Source organism: Erinaceus europaeus, chromosome 2 (assembly GCF_950295315.1).
Source record: "Erinaceus europaeus chromosome 2, mEriEur2.1, whole genome shotgun sequence".
NCBI lineage: Eukaryota > Metazoa > Chordata > Mammalia > Eulipotyphla > Erinaceidae > Erinaceus > Erinaceus europaeus.
The window spans coordinates 90933566-90958714 of NC_080163.1; the positions used below are offsets into that span (position 1 = coordinate 90933566).

A 25149-nucleotide genomic window follows, 5' to 3' on the forward strand; every position below is an offset into this window, starting at 1 on the left:
TATCTTTTCCTCTTTTGTATCAGAGTATGGAAATTAAGCAATTTCACTTTGATCTTAATTCTTTCAAAATTCCCAACACTTTTATTTCTATTTATCCTCATGTGTTCAATGCTAAAAACAAAAATGCAAAGAAGCAAAACATTTCAAATTCAAAAAATTTACTATATTCATTTGCTCAACACTTTCCTTTAATCAAATTTCAAATAATAATTTTTGCTTATAGAAAAATTTCTGGATATTATTGACCCCTCCCCAACAATACAGTCTTTCTAATTGTCATCCCTGCATTCCATGTAATTCCTGTGGAACACACAAATAGAACGCCAGGCATTCTGACTCCTAGAGATTAACATCTTAAAATGGTCTACCAACTGATTCACAGTGACTGGCATAGAAATCTGCATCTTCCCAGGATGAGGATTTGATTTTTCCAAGTTATTTTTAGCATTCATAACTTTATAGCTTATCAGTAAAAAAATAGTAACCTACTCTATGCTACACCTGAGGAAGATGGGTCAATATTGGGGCAGCTTGGAATGTTCCTAGTCATGACCACAGAATATGAGCTCAGATCTACAGGGATGCAGAGACATAGGCTCCTAAGCTGAATATGGGCTCCAGACCAAATCAAATAACCAAATCAATGATGTTTATAGTCAACAATATTTATACCCATATTAGGGAGCTACTCTCTTCCTTGATCCAGCTTTCTGTCCCTTTTCTAGCCATGACCCATGACATCACCTCCTCAGACAATAACTTGGATCTGCCTGCATATCAGATATCAGGCTCAGGTATAAAAAAATAATAACCTAGTATAGCTACAGGCCCTTTGAAATATAACTAAAATATGCCTACTAGCTATCTACAAAATGGAGGACCCCCCCCCCCCAACACTTCATCTGCACTATTCCAACCTTTACAACCATGATTGTTCAACAATTTGTTTGGCTTTGTATGTTAACTCTCTTTTCAGCCACCAGGTTCTAGATGCTAGCATAATGCTGACCAGATTTCCCTGGACAGATGACCCCACCAATGTGTCCTGGAGCTCTGCTTCCCCAGAGACCCACCTTACTATGGAAAGAGAGAGGCAGACTGGGAATATGGATTGACCTGTCAATGCCCATGTTCAGCGGGGAAGCAATTACAGAAGCCAGACCTTCCACCTTCTGCAAACCACAATGACCTTGACTCCCAGAGGGATAAAAAGTAGGAAAGCTATCAGGGGAGGGTATGGGATACGGAGATCTGGTGGTGGGAATTGTGTGGAGTTGTACCCCTCTTATCCTATGGGTTTGTTAATGTCTCCTTTTTTAAATAAATAAATTTTAAAAAATAAAATATTTGAAAAAAATAGTAATGGTCTACAGGGTGCCTATTGTCAAGAGAGAGTCACTGCTATCAACTAATGTGGAGAAACTGAAAGAGAACTCTAACTTATATATATGATCATTCAACTGATTCAGGACAGCCATGACAATAAATCCAAGACTATTTGTAATTACATATCACAAATTCACATCTTCTGCAAAATACACATATACTTCAAGATATGAAAGGCATCCATTTCATTCACAGAGTCTTCTGGTTTGTTTCCAGATATACTATGAGCACTACTGCCTCTCATGTCTCCACTATACCACCAGCATCTTTCCTCAGGAATAAATGGACTTGGGCCAGGCGGTGCTACACCTGGTTAAGCACACACACTACAGTGCACAAGGATGCAGGTTCAGGCCCCTGGTCCCCATCTTCAGGGGAAAAGTTTCACAAGTGGTGAAGTAGGGCTGCAGGTGTCTCTCTGTCTCTTTTCCCCCCTCTATTCACCCTTTCAATTTCTATTTAATAATAAATAAATAAATAAAAATACTTTTTAAAACAATAAATGGACTCCTTTTCTTTTTTTCTTTCTTTCTTTCTTCCTTTTTTTTTTTTTTTTTGTCACCACAGAGGGGGCAGTTATCATTGGAGCTCTGTGTCTACTCTAGGAATCTACCACTCCAAGTGACCATTTTTCTTTTCTTTCTATTTTTATTTGACAGGACAGAGAGAAATTTAGAGGGGAGAACAGACAGAGAGGGAAAGAGAAAGACATGCAGTGTTCCTCCCACAAGTAGGGAGTGGGGGCTCAAACCCAGATCTTGTGCATGGTGCTATGTGTGCTGCAGCAGGTGTGCCACTACCTGGTCCGCTGGACTCATTTTCTTTTTTTTTTTCTTTTATTTAAGAAAGGATTAATTAACAAAACCATAGGGTAGGAGGGGTACAACTCCACACAATTCCCACCACCCAATCTCCATAACCCACCCCTTCCCCTGATAGCTTTCCCATTCTCTATCCCTCTGGGAGCATGGATCCAGGGTCATTGTGGGTTGCAGAAGGTGGAAGGTCTGGCTTCTGTAATTGCTTCCCCGCTGAACATAGACTCATTTTTTAAGAAGCTAGAAGATATTTACCTCATGGCATCTGTAGTAGTCCTTTGGAAAGCAAACTCATAATCCTCTCTTGATCCTGTCCTATCCTTGGTCTATTAGTCTTAAGATAAAATCTGAAGATTATATGACTCATAAGGCCCTATAAAATCTGAGACCTGTCCCCTCATTAGAGTTGCTATTTTACATCCCCTAAAGTCACATTGGCCTCATTGCCACTTGGGGTGTAAAGGCAAAATCTGTTTGTAGTACAAGACCTATCATTCAGAGTCTGGTGCCTAAATCACTCTTCCTGGTATCTGAAAATCAAAAGCTACTTAGGTTATATTTGAAATATTATGCTATTGGGGAGTCGGGAGGTAGCACAGCAGTTAAGCACAGGTAGCGCAAAGCACAAGGACCGGGCATTAAGGATCCCATTTCAAGCCCCTGGCTCCCCACCTGAAGTGGAGTTGCTTCACAGGCGATGAAGCAGGTTTGCAAGTGTCTATCTTTCTCTCCCCCTCTCTGTCCCCCGTCCTCTCTCCATTTCTCTCTGTCCTATCCAGCAATGAAGACATCAATAACAACAACAATAATAAGTACAACAATAAAACAAGGGCAACAAAAAGGGAAATTAATAAATAAATATTTTTAAAAATTTAAAAAAAGAAAAATTATGCTACCCAAAAAGGTTGAATTAGTCAACTGTACTTTTACTTTGTCAGTTGTCATCATGTTCAATGACAAAATAAGAGGATTTTTTTTCATTCTTAGAACACTGTAAGCCAAGCGACTATATGAATAAAAGGTTTATGATAGGTGTTGAATATATGTATGTTCAATGAAGAGTAAATTCTGGTTGCTTTTTTTATTATTATCTTTACTTATTGCATAGAGACAGCCAGAAATTGAGAGAGAAGGCGATAATAGAGAGGGAGACAGAAAGATACCTGCAGCTCTCTACTTTATCACTTGTGAAGCTTTCCCTCTGCAGGTGGGGACTGGAGGCTCGAACTGGGGTTCCTTAGCACTGTAACTTGTGCAGCCAACCAGGTGTGCCACCACCCAGCCCCCAAAGAATAAATTTTGAATAAATTAATACTTTGGAGATATAAAATAAGAATAGATGGATTTTCAAGCTTATAATTTACACCTTCTGCATCCTATAATGATCCCAGGTCCATGCTTCCAGAAGGATAAAGAATAGGAAAGGTTCCAGTGGAGGGGGTGGGATACAGAACTCTGGTGGTGGGAATTGTCTAGAATTGTACTCCTCTTATCCTATGATCTTATTGATCATTATTAAATCAATAGTAAAAAAAAAGAAGTTATCAATGACCTATGGGAATAAAATACCATTGCTTTAGTTGTATAGAATTTTTAAATTAAAATTGTTAAGCATTTTCAAGTTAGCTAAGATAGGTGTCTATAGAAATACTAGTAGCCAGAACAAACATGTCTAATCATGTGGTACACAGAGAAAATAGATAAAATCCCTCATGATGGGTAACCTCTAACTTTACTGGGGCCCTATAGTTTGGAATCATTTTATATAATCTGGAAATTTCAACTAACAGTTTTACTTGTCTCCAGTTCTCATAATTTCATCTATAAGAGTAAATGAAGGTCTTGAATTTGGGAATGAAACAAGTGTATTTTTTTTTTTTACCAGAACACTGATCAGCTCTGGTTTTATGGTAGTGCAGGGGATTGAACCTGGGACTTTGGATCCTTAGGCATGAGAGTCTCTTTGCATAACCATTATGCTATCTCTACCCCCACCCGCATGTGTACTTTTATGGAGTATGTTCTGAGATGTCAATGGCAACCATGTGGTAGAAAAATCTGCATTATGTCCCAATGAGTTTCCCAGTAGGTAAGTTCTTTAAACTGCTTACCTGTTATACTCCATGTACTTAACTAATGATCAGGAAACCATTTCCTGGGATCGGAATGGTGGCACACCAGGTTAAGTGAAGAAAGCACAAGAACCCAAGCAAAGATCCCAAGCCCCCAGTTCCTCACCTGTGGGAAGGGATCGCTTCACAAGCAGTGAAGCAGATCTGCAGGTGTCTATCTTTCTATCCCCCCTCCCCATCCCCCATCCCCTCTCTATTTCTCTCTTTCCTATCCAATAAAATGGTAAAAATGGCCGCCAGTAGCAGTGAATTTCTAGTGCAGGCACTTGGCCTGAGCAATAACCCTGGAGGTTAAAAAAAAAAAAAAGAAAAGAAAAGAAAAGAAACTACTACTCCATCACATCTTTACATAATTTTCTCATCATTAATGTCATCTTCAAATATTCTTGACTGTAAATTCCAAATAGGAATATTAATTAGTATAAAGCAGACTACTGCCACACATCATACAATTTTAGTTATTTACTGTAACAAATTTCTTATCTCCTTAATATAATGGGTCATATCTTTCATATGATAATTCTATAAGCAAGTTTCTTAAATCTTGTGGACCTACTAGTGACCGTGTCTCAGCATCGTCTACTGTGGTTGCAGGGGCAGAAAATGAGAGAAGAAGTGGCCATACCTATTTCTTAGCAATCTGGATTCTGAAGTGAAAAATATCACTGCTACCCTAGTTTAACCCAGAATAACTAATGTAACCTGACATATATGTAAAGAAAGCGCTAGGAACTGCTGGAAAAATGTAGGACCTAGGCTGGCAGCCACTCTTTTTTTTAAATTCCTTTATTGGGAGAATTAGTGGTTTACAGTCAGCAGTAAAATGGCAGCCACTCTTAAACAATAAGCACCTTGTAGGAGGGGAGCACTTCCCCTGTAAGAGTAGTTATGCTTAACCTAGAGGAGTATCAGTGAATATAAAGTGAACATTCAAAATCATGACATGGACAGCGAAATAACTAGGAAGTACTCAATTCGAAATTCTGGCACTGTATAGTCCCAATTTTAAAAAAAAAAATCAGTGGGCAGGGTGAGATAGTTCACTTGTCAGCTGCATGAGCCAGATTTGAGCTTGGTCCCCACTGCACTGGAACTGATGCTATGTTATCTCTCCCTGTCTGGGTCTCTCTCTCAATTTCTATCTGAAAAAGTTGATCCAGAGTGGTGGAGACTCAGCATTAAATATATATCCTCTTTCACCTGAAGTATAAGTTTTTCTGAAGAGGAAGAGTCTTTTGAGAAAGCACAACCTGAAGACTGTATAAATTGACTAAGAGTTGCCTAATGAAGGATTTACCGAAAAAAATTCTGAATAGCTGAGTGCTGAGATAAATCACAATGAAAGTAATACTTATATTGCTGAAATGGCATTTCCTAGACTGTGTGAATCGCAGTTAATCTTGGTCATGAAATCACTTCAATAATTTTCACTCTTGCTATATCTCTTGGTAACATTTTGAAAGGTGTGAGCCAATTATTTAAAAGGAATTAGAATATGAGTAAATGCAAGTAAATAAATGAAAATGGTTTGAAATACTTTAAAATGGTACCTAATGAATGCTATAAAATGGTATATAAAGAAATGAATGTAATAAAGGAGGGATTTTTAAAAAATAATTATCATTCACTGAAATACAGCAGCACATGATAGCAGGTTTCTCAATTACTTATTGACATTAGTTAGCTAAAATAAAAGGCTTTATACAAAGTCTAAAAATTAATATGCACAGCCATTAAAGTCTATTGCCCAGAAATACTACTGTCTTTCTGTCAACACCTGACTAGCAGGAGATTCAGTTGTAATTTATCCAAAATGTTGAATTATTTGATGAAAACCCAGTAATGGAATGTTTGCGATTTTTGGAGGATGTTATTTTTATGTAGGAAATGCTATTTTGCAAGGCTGTGCTGTCTCAGAAGGACAATGTCACATCTCCCCAATATATATGTTGACATACTTTGCCTCAAGCAAAGTGCCATTTTTTCTTCACTGTAGTAGGCAGTGCCCCTTCTACTTTTAATGCTCTCTCCTTTCCTACTTTATTATTTTAAGTGTCCTAGTTAAAATTAAATAAATTCAAAGAAGCACCGGAAATCATATTAAGAATAATAACAGACTATTATCTAGAATGCTCAGGAATAAACTGGATTACCTGGAATGGAAAGTTCTTAAATTAAGAAACAATTATCTAATGAAAAGGTTACCAAAACAAAGATGCAAAACTAAGTCAGATTTCTCATAGTCCCTTTCCATTATATACCAACTGATTTACAAATAGCAGATCTCAACATTAATGAGAACAAGTTATGCACATTCTACTACAGTTTTAAAAACTCAAAACTATTTTTTAAACCACTGTTGGGACCTTTCTATTAAACATCCACATTTTGTGACAGAACTGTCCTTTCTTTGAAAAAGAAAAGCTAACGCTCAAGAAGTCACTGATACAAATTTCTTTACATTGTTAATATGCTTTTAAATCACATTTCGCCATTTTGAAACTTGGAAGGAATGAGTGGTATCAAACCACCACACCACAATATATGATCTAGCCATTATAAGTCATTATACACTTATTCATAATATTGAAAATAGGTAATAAGACTTTAGACTATTTTTTTTCTTTTTGCCACTAGATTATTGCTGGAGCTTAGTGCCTATACTAAGCATCCTCTGCTCTCCATACCTTTTTCCTAATTTTTTTCCCTATTTTATTGGGTAGGACAAAAAATAGGTTGAGAAAGGACAAGGTTACAGAGAGAAGAGAGAAAGATAGACACTGACAAACCTGCTTCAGAGCCTGTGAATTGTCCCTCCTGCAGCTGAGAAGTTGTCCTTGGTGCATGGTAATATATGTGCTTAACCAGGTGCACCCCCCCCACCATTTCTTTATTAAAGAGAAAAAACAAAGTTGACAGAAAAAAATGAGAGGATAATGATTTCCCATATTACCCTACCTGCTCCCAATAACCAGAATCACAGACTTACAGATACATCCTCCATGAGAGTGAAACATTTGTATTTTATTATTTTATCTCTATGCATTCTATCATTAAAATAAAACAAATAGCAGTATCTTTTAAAAAGAGGGGAAGAGAGGAAAGAAACCTGCAGCATTGCTTCACCTCTTGTGAAGCTAATGCCCCACAGGTGGGGGACTAAGGGCTTGAACCCAGGTCTTTGCACATGGTATTGTGCTTTCTACCTGTCTCCTTCCTTCATTTTCAGTTCCAGGTAAATCCATTTGTATTTACCTCTGTATATATTACTTTACTAGAAAATATCTTGGCTCCTTCTAAGTTTGGATGATTGAGAATCAACCTGTTTATGTAGATCTTTTTGAGCGGAGATGTTTTCAGTCAATCAGGAATGGGTGCATTTAACTATGTAAGACAACAAACTGTCTTCCACTATGCCTGTACCATTTTGTGTTCCCACCAGCATTAAATGAGAATCTGTATTTCTCCAAATCCTCCCCGGATCCTCACTGGAATGTCATGGTGCTAGTGATGTGAATTTTTGCTGTGTCGTTGTGAAGTGCTATCTCATTATTGCTTTACCTTGAATTTCCCCCGGTGGTACATGATGCTGAGCACATTCTATATTACTGAAAATTTTACAACTTCATTGCTGTAGGGTCTATTAAGGTTTACAGCGCTTAAAAAAAAAATAAGAAAGGAAAAGCTTTGTTATTTCTGTGTTTTAAGTGTTGTTTTCTTTTAATTTTACTTTTAAATTTCCCTCACATATGTATGTATAATTTTACTGCTTTGGGCATTTTTTTTTCATTCTGGTAGATGAGAGAGGAAGAGGAATAGATACCACAGCACTGAAACTTCCTCTGTCACCAAAGTACCTTCATGTTGTACCAGATTTCAAACTTGGGCCTGAATACATGATGATGCTGGGGCCCTACATAGTAAGATATTCCTCTGGTGAGTTTTTCTGTACATTTTAATGACCTTTATCAGATGTATCTTTAATGGATCAGGAGAAGTAACATTATAAGAGTGGTATTATGTTTTTAATTTCAGAGACCATGTTTTCCATTGTTTAAATATTAAAGTGGTGATGGTCTTTGTACATTAACCTTATATCCTGCAATCTAAATGTAGTTACTCATCAGTTTCAGAAGGCCTTTTGCTTATTTTTAGAGGCTTTCATAAATGACCATGTCATATGTGAACAAAGGTATATTTTTTTCTTTCCCTACCTATATACTATTTGTTTGCTTATTCATTCATCCCTCCATCCAATCATTTTATTGCCACCATGGTTATCACTGGGCATCACTGCCTTCACAATGAAACCTGCAGCACTGTTTCTCGCCTGTAGCTGAAGGCTAGAGAATTGAATACAGGTCTTTGTGTATTGTAATATGTGCACTCTACCAGGTATGCCACCATCTACCCCTTGTTCTGCACTGCATACTCTTCTTGTTGTGTTATGTTAAACAGAACCAGTGAATAATACTTTCTCTCATGAGTTTTGGACTTCTTGATCTGAAATATCTTTTCTCTGTGTGGAGGAATGGAATATAAGCTAGAAACCCATTCACAACAACAACAAAAAAAGTTTAAATTACATAACCCTAGTAACCTCAGGAAACCAAAGACCTTGCTTCTTAACTGTAAAAAGCACATAACTTCTGTTACTTAGAGCATAAAAGAATCTTAAATTCTACTGACTATTATCATGGCAGGAGACAACTAACTTTTCCAAGTAATTAAATACAAATAAATAACTATAATGCTGATAGACAAAAGTGTTTCTAATGTGATACTGGAACAATGATGCGAGATAATTGAAGTCTACCTCAGATTGGGGGATGTGTGGGAGACAGCTGAATAGAGATTTCTCAATAATTAATGTTTATTGAGTGCTTACATTGGGAAAAGTGCTTTACACAAATTGTGTCTTTAATTCACACAAAACAGAGGAAGATAGATTGTATAATTATCATCACTATTTTATAAACAAGAAAACGAAATCTTGGCAGTTTAATTTGCTCAAACACAGTCTACTACCAAGAGATGGAGACAGACTTCAAAGCCAGTCTGTCTAGCTTTGAATTACGTACTATTAACCATTATGCTAAAAGCCTCTTCAGAAATGGAGTATTTGCCAGAACAAGGGAATAAATGAGCAGGGTATTTTCCTGGTGGTAGTGTGGGGTGGGGGTGGAATGGAGAGGGGATCATCAGATATATAAAATAAGCAGCATGTTAGTGGAAAAAAATAGTAGCTGCTAACTGTGATATATTGCCTACTATGATTCAGATACTGTTATATTAGTCCTTGTATAATAACTCATTAGTACTTAAAATAGCTTCACTAGAAAGTATTGTGTTTATGCTTCCTACTTTATAGAAGGAAGTAACTAAAGCATAGACAGCTTGAATAACCTTCTGAAGATCACATAGTTAAGGAGAATAGGGGTTGGCAATGAAGTCAGTAATCTGGCTGTGGCTTCTGTTTTCTGAAGCCCCAGACTAAACAGCTTCCTGTTGAGTAAATCTATGATGTCCCATGGGAGAACATTGCCAATGAGGTTGTAAAGCTACTGTGGTCAGGTTATAGTACTATGCTGGGGATTTGGGGGTTTGATGAACAAGTTCCTGATTTTCAACTGGAGTAAGGATAATAACATAATAAAATAAAATGTGCAGGGTACTTAAAAAACTCAGTCATCTGTGGGGCTGGGTGGTGTGCACCTGGTTGAGGGCATGTGTCACAATGCACAAAGACCCAGTTTCTGTATGCAGGGGGGTAAGTTTGGCAAGTGGTGAAACAGTGCTACAGATATGTGTCTGTCTCTCTCCCCATTATTCTTATTCTTAATTTCTGGCTGTCTCTATCCAATAAATAATAATTATAATAAAAACAATCACTCAGATGCCAGAGAAGTATTTCAGCAGTAGAGCAAAGGTCTTGATAGTTAAAGTTCCAGGTTTGATTCCTGAGACGGCATATGTCGGAGTGATGCTCTAGTCTTTGTTTTTAAATCAACAAATAGGGGCCAGACTTAAATCTGGGTTGCACACAAAGCAAAGCAGCACACTATCCAAGTGAGCTATTTTGCCAACCTAAAATAAATCTTTCTTTAAAAAAAATAGAGGTTTACAAATATAAAATGTGTAATAAATGCTGGATTTCAATAATTCTAAGGACAAGCACTTTTTTCTTCCACAAAGGTTAGATCTCACATGATTACAAGAAGCATTATTTTAAATAGTTATTGAAAGTTCAGTTTGGCTGAACAAATGTTTTAGGAATAGTACATTAATTTATAACGTACAAAAGAATCAACTCTCATAGTATTTAAATATAAATGCAATAAAAAGAAAAATAGAAATCATGCTTTTCAATAATTATATAAATCAGGATCTCTTAAATAATATGAAAACCTGAAGTCTAAAATTTAATTAAAATAGAGGAGCTTTATAACTCATTTTTTATATTTTTGATAAGTAGTTAATTTCTAATTTTAAGTTAATTTCACAATTCTCTAATATAATGCCATATTAAGAGGATGAAAGCTTTTCTTTATTGATTTCTTTCATTCTTTGGTGTAAATAAAGCCGTAATTAACATGGCCAGTTTTGTATTATGTCAACTTCTTCAACCTTACTCTCTTATGTCAAACCATTTTTGTTTGTAATACCAGGAGCATTGATTGGCACTTGAAACTCTGATCTAGAAATAGTGTTAATTATCTGCAGCTGCACAAGCAACAAGGCAGCACAAAACAGTTTCTTGCTCACAGTTAAGAAAAATAATGAAAAACAACAACAACAAAACGCTGCAAATCTCTTCCCAGGAACAATATAAAAACTGCATCATATACTCAGTACAACAAGCCTATCATATATACATATATTATATTAAAACTTCAGAATAATAGGAATTCCATCATTTCATGGGGGGGGGATAGTACATTTAGCTCTTTGCTTTCCTCTTGAAATGGGTTGCTACTTTTTCTTAAGAAATCTCCCGTGCTACATCTCAGAGGCAACTTGAGTGGGTCATATTAAGTGAGATAAGCAAGGAACAGAAAAAGGATTACTGGATGATTTCACTTTTAAATGGCATTTAAGAAACAGACAAAGAAAGGGAAAACTGTGTGTAACTAGGCATGGTCTGAGGCAGCAAGTCAAGAATTCTAGGGGATTAGGTAGCAACTATAGACAGGTAGGTCATCAGGGACCCAGGGCACCATGATGGAGGAAGACTTAAGTTGATGATAGAGTGGTGTGAGGGGCCCTATCATAGGGAGATAAGAAACTGTTCACATGACAATACTCTTGTAAATTATTTACCTAATAAAATTATGTTGCAATTAAAGTTTTTCATAATTTGTAAGTCTATTTGATTTTAACTAGCAATCATAATATCCATAAAATGCTGAAAACCTGCCAAAGGACACAAAGATAATACTTATTCAAAGATAATTCTTGAGGGGCCAGGTGGTAACACAACTGTTTAAGCACACACATCCCAGTGCACAAAAGACCTGGACTCAAGTCCCTGGTCTCCACCTGCAGGGGAAAAGTTTCATAAATGGTGAAGCAAGGCTGCAGGTGTTTCTGTCTCTTTCTATCCTCCCTCCCCTCTCAATTTCTCTCAGTCTCTATCCAATAATAAATAAACAAAATAAAAAAGATAAAAAAAATTAAAAGATGATTTTTGATAGACAAATACCCAAGCATAGAGCATGATATGTTTATTATTTGTGACAGTGTTCAGTGCTCATATAAAATAAGCTATGTCTCTTAATGATCCTATTTTTATAATTTCGGAAGACATATATTTGAAGGATCAAGTAAGGAGATATTTAGTAATTATTGGAAAGTATTAAAAATTTAATGCAAGAATCTACCATTTTACATGAAAGGGTTGTTATGGACTTAACTACCCCTCATATTTTTATACCTTATGATTGTCTTTCTCTTTCAGCAAAAATTTATTTGTCCATCCACTCAGTAAATTTACTTATGGGGCAATAAAACACAGAAAATTAGTTATAAAAAAGATGCTGGGGAGTTGGGTGGTAGCGCAGCAGGTTAAGCGCACATGGTGCAAAGCACAAGGACCGGCTTAAGAATCCCAGTTTTAGCCCACGGCTCCCCACCTGCAGTGGGTCCCTTCACAGGCAGTAAAGCAGATCTGCAGGTGTCTGAATTTCTTTCCCTCACTCTGTCTTCCCCTCCTCTCTCCATTTATCTTGGTCCTATCCAACAACAGTAACAACGACAACAATAATAATAACCACAACAATGATAAAACAACAAGGGCAACAAAAGGGGAAAAACTGGTCTCCAGGAGCAGTGGATTCATGGTGCAGGCACTGAGCCCCAGCAATAACACTGGAGGGAAAAAAAAATGCTGATGCCTGTCGCTCATAGGTGCCAATTTCAATCCCTGACATCACCTTGAGCTAGAGTATTTCTCTGATAAAAAGAAAATGACATATAACAATAAATTTATTTGAAAATATTTGTTACTTGACACATATATATGTGTCCTCCTTAATGTGCTTCCAACAAATAAATGTGTAACATACAGGAAAAGATGCTTTTAGAGTTAGACTACCTAGATAGAGCACTTCAGCTGATCTAGCATATTTTTCCCTAAACATTCTACAAATAGCAACTATTAAAAAATCTCTTGCAAGAAAATACTAACCAACATTAAAATTTCTGAGTAAAATAAAAACAATACTTTCATGAAGTTTCCAGTCAATTTAAGTAGATATTAAATAGTTCATTGTAGATGTGGCAAGTAGTATAAGATGATAAGTTTTAGGTTCTAAAATAATGAAGAAATGATGTGACATAAAGTTTAAGGGGAGAAAAGTGACAAGAAGAGACCTATTTGAAAAACAGGGAGGGGGCTGCAAAAGCAACAGCTTTTACTTATTTTCCATTTAACAAGATCAAAGAAAAAAAATGCAAAACTAAACTAAACTAAGTTGTTCTTTTAAAAGAAACAGTGGAGGCTGGTTGGTGGTACAACCGGTCAAGTGCACATGTTATAATGTACAAGGACCTGCATTTGAGCCCCCAATTGTCACCTGCAAAAGGAAAGCTTTGTGAGTGGTGAGCCATTGTTGCAGGTGTCTCTCTGTCTCTCTCCCTGTCTACCACTCCCTGCTTTCTCGGTTTCTGGCTGTCTCCATCCAATAGATAAAGAAAAATTAAATGTTTAAAAAAAAGAACAGTAGAAATTTCTAATCTAAACTATCTAAATTATCAAAATAAAAAAAACATTAATTAAGCTCTTTGTTTTCCATACACAATTCTAAAAATAGACATAAAGTTCCCCAATTTAAAACCTAAAACTTATTGTAATCATTTTTATTGATTAATAAAGTATTGATTATGCACTTGCTATGTGCTGGCATGCTTAAAGCAAATACAGTGTATCAAATATTAATATTAATACAAATATCAACTATTTGGAAATCATTTATTTATTGAACATAGAGTGCATCTAGTGCAAATGGTAAGAGAGTCTCGGTCAGAAATAGAAAGAAACTGAAATATCAACAGCACTTTAATGTTCACCAAGTTAAAGGTTGGCAGTGAGGGGTTGGGTGATGATGTATCAGATTGAGGGCACACATTACCATGCACCAGGTTCTAGCCCCTAGGCCTCATCTGCGGGGGGAAGCTTCATTAGCAATGAAACAGCGCTATAGCTGTCTTTTTCTTCCATTCTCTATCTCCATATCCCTCTAAATTTCTCTCTGCTCTATCAAATAAAATAAATAAATAAAATAAACAAAAGATTGGCATCCTCCCCCGCCATTCTAGCAGAACACATCAACAGCACAAGAGAGGCAAGGCTGCCCATAAATGCCATTCAGCTTAATCTCCAATTTATACTATAAATACCATAGGTATTGAGTTTTGATCATCGTCATCACATAAAAGTAGTTCTGTTTTGTCTATAGTTAGGGTCATGGCTTAATAACATGTTAGAGAAACAGTGAGACAACATAGCTGTAAAAAGTATGGACTCTGGGCCTAGTACAATAGCTCACCTAGATAGCGTGCCTGTGTCACCATGGGCAAAACCCAGGCTAAAACTTGAATCCCACTGCAGCAGAGAAACCATCATCATCTTCCCCCCTCTACCCTTTTCTCTTTGTTTCTGTCTGAATCTGAACAATTTTGCTTACAGCACTGGAACTGACATAAAAGAAAAAAAAAAAAAAAGGACTCTGATCCATATACATGTAGACTAAATTCAAGGCTTTGAAACTCTTAGCTCTGTGAACTTGAGTAGTCACTTTAACCTCTTTTAGCAACACTGTTCAGTAAATGTCAGATGCAGACAGCTTTGCCCTGGGTAAAATGTTAACTAGGAGTTGTTCTTTGGCTTGAGTTTGTGAAGACTGGATGAAATGTCAAAATTTTCTCTAAAGTGTTAATTGAGAATAAATGGTGAACATGAAGCCTCGGGGTAGATGTTCAGTTTCACTGGGTGGGGGGGGGAAGAGGAAGGACAAAGACCTTTGGTGGTGGGAATGGTATTAATATACACTACACTCCTATTAATTTGCAGTCTCATATATCACTATTTAATTAATATAAGGGGGGGAAATGGATTGACTGTCTCAAACTTTTTGATGCATAGACCATAGGTCTGAGTATACAGTCCTTCAGTCTAAGCACTTAAAACTTCAAATGGATAATCAGATTGAATTTTTCTTTTGCCTCCAGGGATATGTCTGGGGTTCCATGCCTGCACTAAAAATCCACTGCTCCTGGAGACCATTTTTTTCCCTTTTGTTGTCCTTGTTGTTTGACCATTGTTGTTGTCATTATTGTTGTCGTTGTTGGATAGAACAGACAGAGAGAAGTCTAGAGAAGAGGGAAAGATGGAGAGGAGGAGAGAAAGATAGACACCTGCAGACCTGCTTCACCACTTGTAAAGCGACCTCCTGCAAGTGGGGAGCCAGGGGCTCAAACCGGGATCCTTATGCTGGTCCTTGTGCTTTGCACCATGTGTGCTTAACCCACTGCACTACCGCCCAGCTCCCATCAGATTGAATTTTAACAGACGGCTCAAATTGTTAATACATTTCTAATAATGACATGTTCTTTGAAATATTAAATCTCCTAAAAGCTCAGACCAGGGAGGACAGAAGTAGCTGGTGGTGTTACTTTATAAGATACAGCTGTGTGTAAATAGCAAAAAAGGACATAAATTATGGTGAGGTCTTGTATGAATGATACAGAAAATTCTAACAATAGGATTTTCAAAGTTAACCCAATTGCCAAAAAATTTGGTTATAGCAATAACTATCTATTGCTTTCCTTAACCCTTAGACAGCAGGAACCTTCTTCCTCTTTCTCTATAAAGCCCATATTTCTCCCAGGCCTGGAAACTCTAGGGTGGGGCTCACTTTCCCGTGTGCTTCTCTGAAGTCATACCAACTGAAACTGCATCTGTGGATCCTGACCTGTTCAATGCAACCAGTACCACCTTGGCATGTTACATTTCGGACTGTGTCCAGAGATGGCAGTTGTGGAATGTTAACCCTTCAGCTTCTTTACTCTGGTGAGACCTTTCCTAGCTCATAGGATTTCTTAATTCGATTTCGGGTAGCACACTTCTTAACAAAACCTCAAAACCTAGATACACACCAGGGTCCATGAGATAGGGCATATATACCTGTATCCATAACTTAGGGGAAAATATATACCTTAAAGCAAAAAGTGCACAATAGTTGGCAGCAAATCAATAAATGCAGCAAATAAGTAGAAAGACCTAAAAACACCATAAAGTACCTAGTAAAATAGTTTCTACTTAGACCTAGATACCCTCCTCACCTCCCTTTTATTATATGTTCCTCAATCACTCCAAAGCTAACCTTTTCAGACAAAGTAAGGACTACAAAAGTTGAATAAGGGCAAGAAACCAGCATACTTTAATGATGATTCTTTAGTCACTACCAGGCCACCCCATCACCTGGGGCCCTAGTCAGCGAGTCCTGGGATTCCCATATGGACATGATGGGCCTAAACCTCTAACAGATACCTCTCACCACTATCACTAGTCATCTCCATCAGGAATGACATAATGGACCCCTTTGTGGACTCATATAGGACCTTGCCCTCAGCGTGGATCAAAAGTGGTAGGGAATGTTCCATTCTCTGAAGAGAGGTTGGATAACATACTCTACCTACCACCCAAGGATGATGGCTCCTAAAATTAGTTCATCCTAGAATATTCCTAGCCATAACCACAGAATGTGAGCTCATGTAGGGAAATTGTGATGACACAGTTGAGGATGGTGTGGAACCTCCTATTGAAATTGGGAGCCTGAGGGTCACGGCCAATCCTATCAGTCTCCCTCTACTAAGAGGTCGAGCAAGGAAGGACACAGCCTCCAGGATCTGCTCCGCCTATCAGCCTCCCTGCCTCACAACAGCCCACTCCCTTGTTATCTACATAATCACTGTTTTGCCTGAAAGTCCCCTCCCTACTTCCCCACCCATTCCATTCCTTTGATCATAACTGATCTATCTTCTCTCTGCCCTTAGGACCTCCCTCTGGCTGCTGGTTACTGATAACCTTGCTTTCTCGTTCTTTTAACAGATTAAACCTTTTGCTCAACAATTACTGAAAAAGTCCTGACCCTCACCCAGACCCTCTGCCTACCTACAATATATGGTATACACATGTCACTTCCTCCTGCGACCCCTTATAAACCCTGCTTTGCTGTGCAATAAATGGATTTTGTGCACGACACATTCCCCTGGTGGTCTCTGGTGGCGCCTCTTGCTACATAGGGAAAGATCCAGTTGCTCACCCCTACTGCCCCTGCATCTGGTATGCAACAGAACAGGTAAGCCCTAAAGTTTTTGCCCAGGAAGAGGCCTCCCCACCGAAAAGTCTGACAAGCTCAGACCTACAGGGATGCAGAGGTTACATAGGCTGCTATGCTGAATAAAGGCCCCAGATCAAATCGATGGGGTTTCCAGTTAACAATATTTATATAATTTTCCCATATTTAGGAGCTACTCTCTTCCCTGATCCAGCTTTCTAGTCCTTTTTCCAACTCTGACACCATCTCCCCAGACAATACCTTGAATACACCTACATGTTAGATGTCAGGTGTAGGCAAAAACTAGTATAGTCATGGGCCCCTTGGAATATACCCAAAATAAACGTACTAGCGTTTTTTAAAAATATAGATCCCAAATCTTCATCTGCAATATTCTTGCCTTTAGGTTCATGATTAGTCAACAATTTGTTCTGATATATATATATATATATATATATATATATATATATATATTTTTTTTTTTTTTTCATTTCAGATGCTACCATGATGCCAACCTGATTTCCCTGGGCAAGTAACCCCACAAATGTGTCCTGGAGCCCTGCATCCCCAGACCCCTTCCCCACAAGAGAATAATAGAAACAGGCTTGGGCTGGAGAGACAGCATATGTTAATAATTCAAACAGCTTAAAACACAAGTTCTTTGGATTCCTAAAGGAATAAATAGTGAGTTAAAATTCTGAACCAGAGCTCTGCTCTTTTACTATAAAATTTATCACACAGGTTAATCATGAATGAGGCTTCAGTAGTGATATGTTTGCTTCACCCTTTGATCCTCCATAGTGCGCAGACTTTAGAAGCATTCTCTTTCCAGTAGATTGACATGTTATATCTCCAAACTTTCTTTTCTCTCTCTCTTACTCCTGCAGGTACAGAATCAGTATGCCATGACTCTTTGCCCTGAGTGAACCCATTCCCACTTGTTCTTGATTGCATTAGCTAATGCACTTGAAATCTTGCTATAAATTTGGTTGTAGACTGCCTGCAACCCATTCAGTGTGTGATAAACGGCTTAATGCATATGTATTTTTATATTAATAGGGAATATCAAAGAAACACACATATTTGCAATTTTTTTAGAAGTGCTACTTTAATTCTTATTCAGAATACTAGGACATAGTATACTAAAAACAAAATCTAACTGGCTTCTGAATATTCCAATGTAGGAAAATCACCCTGTTCTTTTTATGTAAAAGATACACATGAATTATATACATCCATTATCATAGAAAAGTGTTCACATAAACAGTTCCTTTAAAACCTGCAAAATAGCTCACTTGGTTAGTGTGCCACCTTTGTTTGATCCTAGTCCCCACTAGAATGGAGAAAACTTCAGTTCTATAATAACTTTTCCTCTCTCCATCTATCTTTGTCTTTCTCTTAAAAAAAAAAAAATCAACATGGAGTAAACTCTCAGTGACAGTGACAGGAAGGAGGTCCTTTAGATGTATAACTGGATATGGATATAACTACATGCTTCAGTTAACTACTAAATGATTTTTTTTTGCCTTCAAACCACTTAATTGAGCAGTTACTATTAACAAGACGGTTCTCACATGAATCTTCTTCTTCTTAACTCTCCACCCACCACTTCCATTAATTGAAGTCTTCCTCTTATGTCTTCCACTGGGTCCGCAATGCCCTCTCAACTCTTTCCCCTGCCCCTCCTTTAATGTCTTGGCTCTGTGACAGTGGATTAGAGCTAATCTAAGTTTTGTCCTATTTTCCCTTTCTTTGTTTCTGAAGTTTCACTTGTGAGTGAGGTCATCAGTAGTCCTCTTCCTTCTTATGATTTATATCACTTAACATGACTTCTTCAGGTTCCATCTTTAATGTAGTAAAATATATTACATTATTTCCTACAGCTGAGTAGTATTCCACTGTATATATCAAAGGAACCATTCTAGACTACTGGTGGGAATGTAAATACGATCAGCAGACCCTGTGGAAAATTGCCTGGAGACTCCCAAGAACATCAGAAATGCAAATAGTATACAATTCTATAATTCAGCAATTTGTCTTCTAGATATCTAACCAAAGAAGATAAACACATATCTAATGAGATCCATACACCTATGCTCATATTAGCAGTATTTTAAATAGCCAAAAGTTGAAAATAACCCAAATGTCCAGAACAGATAAGTGGCTTTACTTTTCTGGGTTGGGTAAATTCCAGCCTTTAAGATCCAGCAGCAGACTACACATACAATTTTCAAATTACTGATCCTTCTCAAATATAATCTATCTTAGACAAGCAGTGATGATCATTATGAAAGCTATTTAAACTTTTCCTTCTTAGAATTGTGGGGTAAGAGCCTCCATAGAGGAAGATGTCCTGAAATCTCTAACCTGCATCTCTATTTTCTGACATCCGACAATTTTTATAAATGACAATCTTTCATTTCTTGTCCTTTAACTTTGTTTCCAATTCTATCATGAAGGAATTTGAAAATTTGAGTAGGCAACAGCTGAAACATCTGGAGGTTCCCAAAATGCCCTTGTTAAATTTGAAAATATGTAAGTGTGCAGACATAACACAATAATACTATCTTTGTTAAACCTTCTTTACTTATTAATAAATGCCTAAATTCTATGATCCATAGTAATTCTAATTGACACAACATTTAACCCATTTGGATCATAACTGCATTACCCAAACTTCTGGAGCTGTTTCAATAAAAGTTTTGATAAAAGCTTAGTAGACATTGCCAAATATTTATACTCTGCAATTATTCACTGGATGAAGCATTATTCAATCAGTGGGACTGAATTTAACAATGTTTACCTGTGTGCAAGCCTCCGGTGACTAACACAGACAGCTGTGTGAGAATCTTGAGCGATGCATACTTTATGGCGACTACATTTCATCTTTAAGCATGGATCTTTAGCTGGATCTAAAGCTTAAAGGGAAAATTTGAAGAAAATATTAAAATAATCTTCTGTGAAAATATAGTTTGATCAAGATATATGCATAGTATTTAGCTTTACATTTCTTTACATTCTTCCTCCATGAGAGATATTTCTGCTTCTACTTATATAAATCAGAGATAATGGTTGAGATTAGCCTCATCCATTGCTCTCAGAAACTGAAAGGAACCCATATATATGATTAATGTGTGATCAAATGAAAACTTAAAAATAAAATCTGCAGTTTTTAGATACTTCTATGCATTAATAACTAGATAAATTAAAATGATGTGTATTACTGAAATGTTTCTATCTATGAGTAACTATAACTACGCAAGTAGGTGGAGAAAAAGGACGAAACCTCACAGTGTGTAGTGGACTTTAGTGAGTTATTAGTTATCTAGTAAAAAAGTATACAGCTGTACTTGAGATAAAAATTGAAGTGTAAGGGGCCAGGTAGTGGCACACCTGGTTGAGTACACATGTTACAGGAATTGAAGTGCTGTATTTTCAAAGGGTATGGAACACATAAAAAACCTTTTTATCTGGGTTGGGGGGTGGGGATCAATGGTAGCAGTCAACTCAAAACTGAATTTAGTGTTGGTTTTAGAAAAAGTTTTGTTGAGATGTAATTCACATATCATATAATTTTTTCCTTTAAAGTTTAAAATTCAATAGTTTTTAGTCTGTTTCATAGCTGTGAAGCTATTACTAAGTTCAATTTTAGAATATTTTTCACCTCAAAACAATAACAATATCCTTTTTCATCATTCATAACCTGCTAACCAACAATACTTACTCCAACAGTAAATGCTCACAAGTCTATTTTCTGTCTGTATAGATTATCTGTTAGATAGTTCATGCAAATGACATCATACAATGTGTCATCTCCTGTGACTGTTTTCCTTTTGGAGAAAATATTCTCAAGTATAACATTGTGGTATGATGCATCATTCCCCTCTTCCTGCCCTCTATCTATCTATCTATCTATCTATCTATCTATCTATCTATCTATCTGGTTAGGGTATATATATATATATATATATATATATATATATATATATATATATATATATATATATATATTTTAACCCATTAAATAAACAGAATAAAGTTATCAATTATTTATTTGATGAACAGTTTGTTGGTCTATCTTTTTCTATTTTTGTTAAGTTATTATAAAATATCAGTAATGATGCTCAGTGATATTATGTCTTACTTATGGGGTAGGAAGGTGATATAAATACTTTTAAAATGCATTAAGTACCCAAATTGGGTACATGTTAAAATCATAGAAAGAGCATGAGAAATAACATACTAAGAACAAAATCAAATGTTTATAAATAAATGGAGCCACTGTGAACAAAAGAATGAACAGGGGACTATGCAGAAGTATATGAAGGACTCTGGGCTTTTGACTTGACATGAAATATGGATTGTACCAGTCTTCATTAGCTCTTAAACCTAGTATAAATGACAACTAACATCCAGTATGGAAATAAGATCTGTGTAGATTCTTAAGTATATTTAGTTAATAAGCTAAATGAGTTCTCTTGATAATCAATAAAATCTAGTAGTATAGAGGCATAAAGTATATATAGATGCAAATACAAACATATTTTCTTGAAAACAGTATATTTCCACTAAATTTCTATATGAGATTTCAAATGAATATTAACACATGTAATTGCTTAAGCATTAACTAGTAGACGTATTATGCCATGATAAAGAGAATGACATAACCACTTTCCTTTGTAACAGATGTTTCAAATTTCATCATACGAACGGGAACATTTTGAAAAGCAATAGGTCTGTTGTAACTTCTTTTTAAAATATAACTTCTGGGAGTTGGGCGGTAGCCCAGCGGGTTAAACGCAGGTGGCACAAAACGCAAGGACAGGTGCAAGGATCCTGGTTCGAGCCCCTGGCCCACCACTTGCAGGGGAGTTACTTCACAGATTATGAAGTAGGTCTGCAGGTGTCTATCTTTCTCTCCCCCTCTCTGTCTTACCCTCCTCTCTCCATTTCTCTCTGTCCTATCCAACAATGACAACATCAATAACAACAATAGTAATAACTACAACAATAAAACAACAAGGGCAACAAAAGGGAATAAATAAATAAATAAATTTAAAAAATAAAATATAACTTCTTTTAATTCCTTGGTAGTTTCAAAAATTGAGATAAGTTATATCAATTAGAAGGTGGAAGGTCTTTCTTCTGCAATTGGTTCTGCATTGCACATGGATACTGGTAGGTCAGTTCATGCCCCCTGCCTGTTTCTGTCTTTCAAGAATGAGGTAGGGCTCCTTCCAGTTTCTTTACCTTATAAAGAATACAGTAGAAATTTTCTAGTTTTTCTGATACCAATTTGATCTACTTAACAAGAGAAATAAAACATCAAAAACTGATCTATAATAGCAAGACCATAAATAAGTCCAGTTCAACACACAACATGAAAAATACATGATGCAAATTCTACAAAACGCTGCATAAATGATTAAATGCTAGAGTTCCAATGTTTTTCAGGAGATATAAACTATAATGGAAACATAAAAAGGAAAGACAACTTTCTAGGCATGAGATTTTAGCCATCTGTATTTTCTAGCAGAATTCACATTGTTGGCAGCTTATAAACTACAAAACATCACACACTGTAAATACAGATGCCTGAGATTTTATTCTTGAAAACACAACAGTAATGCAACCATCTTCTTAGCTGAAGACCACAGCACAAATCAGTTTTTGTATCTTAAAGAACCTTGGCAGAAATCCACCACCTCTGACATGACTATAGTCTTCTTTCCATTGTTCTTTTTTAAATTACCATATCTTCCCTTATTCTTTTATTATAATTTATTTTGTCTCAAATATCCAGTATAACTTTACATAGAATGATTTTAGGCAGCACATTTTAATTTATATGTCTGTGACCATTTCTTTATCCCAGTAATCTAATTATAATACAGATAGATGGTCCTCAATTTTCAATGGTTCCACTTAGTATTTTTTTATGAATACCAAACTCTATTTTTAGTTGAGGAAGATTTGAAATCTAGTAATTTAATAATGTTGCTGATTTATGTGAATCGACCTAGAGATCTATCTTTTAAAAAATTTTTTAATATATTTTTTTAAATATTTATTTTATTTATTTACTCCCTTTTGTTGCCCTTGTTGTTTTATTGTTGTAGTTATTATTGTTGTTGTCATTGTTGGATAGGACAGAGAGAAATGGAGAGAGGAGGGGAAGACAGAGAGGAGGAGAGAAAGATAGACACCTGCAGACCTGCTTCACCGCCTGTGAAGCGACTACCCTGCAGGTGGGGAGCCAGGGTTCGAACCGGGATCCTTATGCCGGTCCTTGTGCTTTGCGCCACCTGTGCTTAACCCGCTGCGCTGCCACCTGTGCTTAACCCGCTGCGCTACAGCCCAACTCCCCATTGTTTTTTTTAGTTACAGAAATAAAGGAATTGAATTTCAGTTTCCTCATCTTTCAAACTCATTTCACTTATAATGTAGTCTCTTCCCTCACCCTTTTATCAAAGTACTAATGTTTAAGTCCAGAATTTTTCATTTATTGTAAGATCACATTGAGCAGTATGACATATACCACGTAGTCGAGCTTCCAGCAGGAGCCAGCAGAGGCTAAAACCAAATGCAAGTTTTGACACGTATGTCAATAATCTCCAATGTTTAAAGAGAAGTCCAGTTAAGAGGAACTAAGAAGTAAGGATATACAATTCAGATAACGGAACAGGAAGATAAACATGGGCAGTGATTTAAAGGTGCTGAGTTCCCAATAGTGTTCAGAATCGACCTCTGTATTCAGATTTAGTGCAGGTAGTTTTGAGAGGTGGAAAAGCAAAACAGAATCAGTTAGATACAAACTAGCTATCATTGTACCAATAACAAATAGTAAACTAAAAAAGGAGAGGAAGATTTGCTCTTCTAATCTGTACAAATTCTTTGCTGTATTTTAATAGTATCTGTCTTTTAAATAAAATCATAATTTGGTTCTGAATTAGAACATATATTTAATAATAATTCTAAGCAAAAAAAATGCTGCTTGTTATTTTGGTGAAGTTAATGATAAAATGTTTATTTTTGTCAAAGATAAATAAATAAATAAATAAATAAGAGAGGAAAATTAAAAAAAAACCCTTAGATATTTACAAAAGCAACAGGAGCTTACGCCAGAAAATGTTTATTCAGATTTTTGAAAAAACTTATTACAAACCATTAATTTCTATTAACTTTCTGTGCTTATCTACAACAAAAATAATTTGGGATAGATGATCTCAAATTCACCTGCTGCTCTCAGGTAATTTTTTTCACTTTTTCACTTTAACATATGGCACCAGATATTTCCATGGGATAGGCCATATCTGGGGAAAAAAACCAACATTATAACCAAAAGAAACATTTATTAGGGGCCAGGTGGTAGCACACACTACAGTGCACAAGGACGCAGGTTCAAGCCCCTGGTAAAGCAGGGCTGCAGGTCTCTCTCTGTCTCTCTCCCTCTCTATCTATCCTACTCTTTCAATTTCTGTCTCTACACAAATAGTAAATAAATAATTGATTATTAAAAATAAAAGAGAAGGGAGTCAGGCAGTAGCACAGCAGGCAGCAGTTTAACTGCACATGGCACTAAGCACAAGGATCCTGGTTCCAGCCCCTGGCTTCCCACCTGCAGGGGAGTCACTTCATAGGTGGTGAAGCAGGTCTGCAGGTGTCTGCCTTTCTCTCCCCCCTTTGTCTTCCGCTCCTCTCTCCATTTTTGTCCTAACAACGACATCAATAACAACAACAATAATTACAACAAAAATAAAAAACAAGGACAATAAAAGGGAAAATAAATAGAAAAACATAATTAAAAAAATAAGAGAAACAGTTATTTAAAAACTTTCCCATATGCGTCTCCCAATCCATACCAAATAATATTGCATCCGCCGATCACAACCTAACCAACGCAACGATTGCCTCCTCAACATGCTTCACCTCAGACTGTGACCAGAGACTTCACGAGTGGAATGACAACCCTTC

General features: G+C 36.6%; 1 protein-coding gene across 1 annotated transcript in view; it reads right to left on the reverse strand.

Annotated features, from left to right (window-relative positions):
* The window catches only part of SPOCK3 (SPARC (osteonectin), cwcv and kazal like domains proteoglycan 3), a 450961-nt gene that overhangs the window by 191652 nt on the left and 234160 nt on the right, over window positions 1-25149 (reverse strand). The window contains exon 4 of the mRNA XM_060184155.1: window positions 19979-20093. Coding sequence (XP_060040138.1) covers window positions 19979-20093 — 115 coding nt within the window. The remainder of the gene's footprint in view (window positions 1-19978; window positions 20094-25149) is intronic.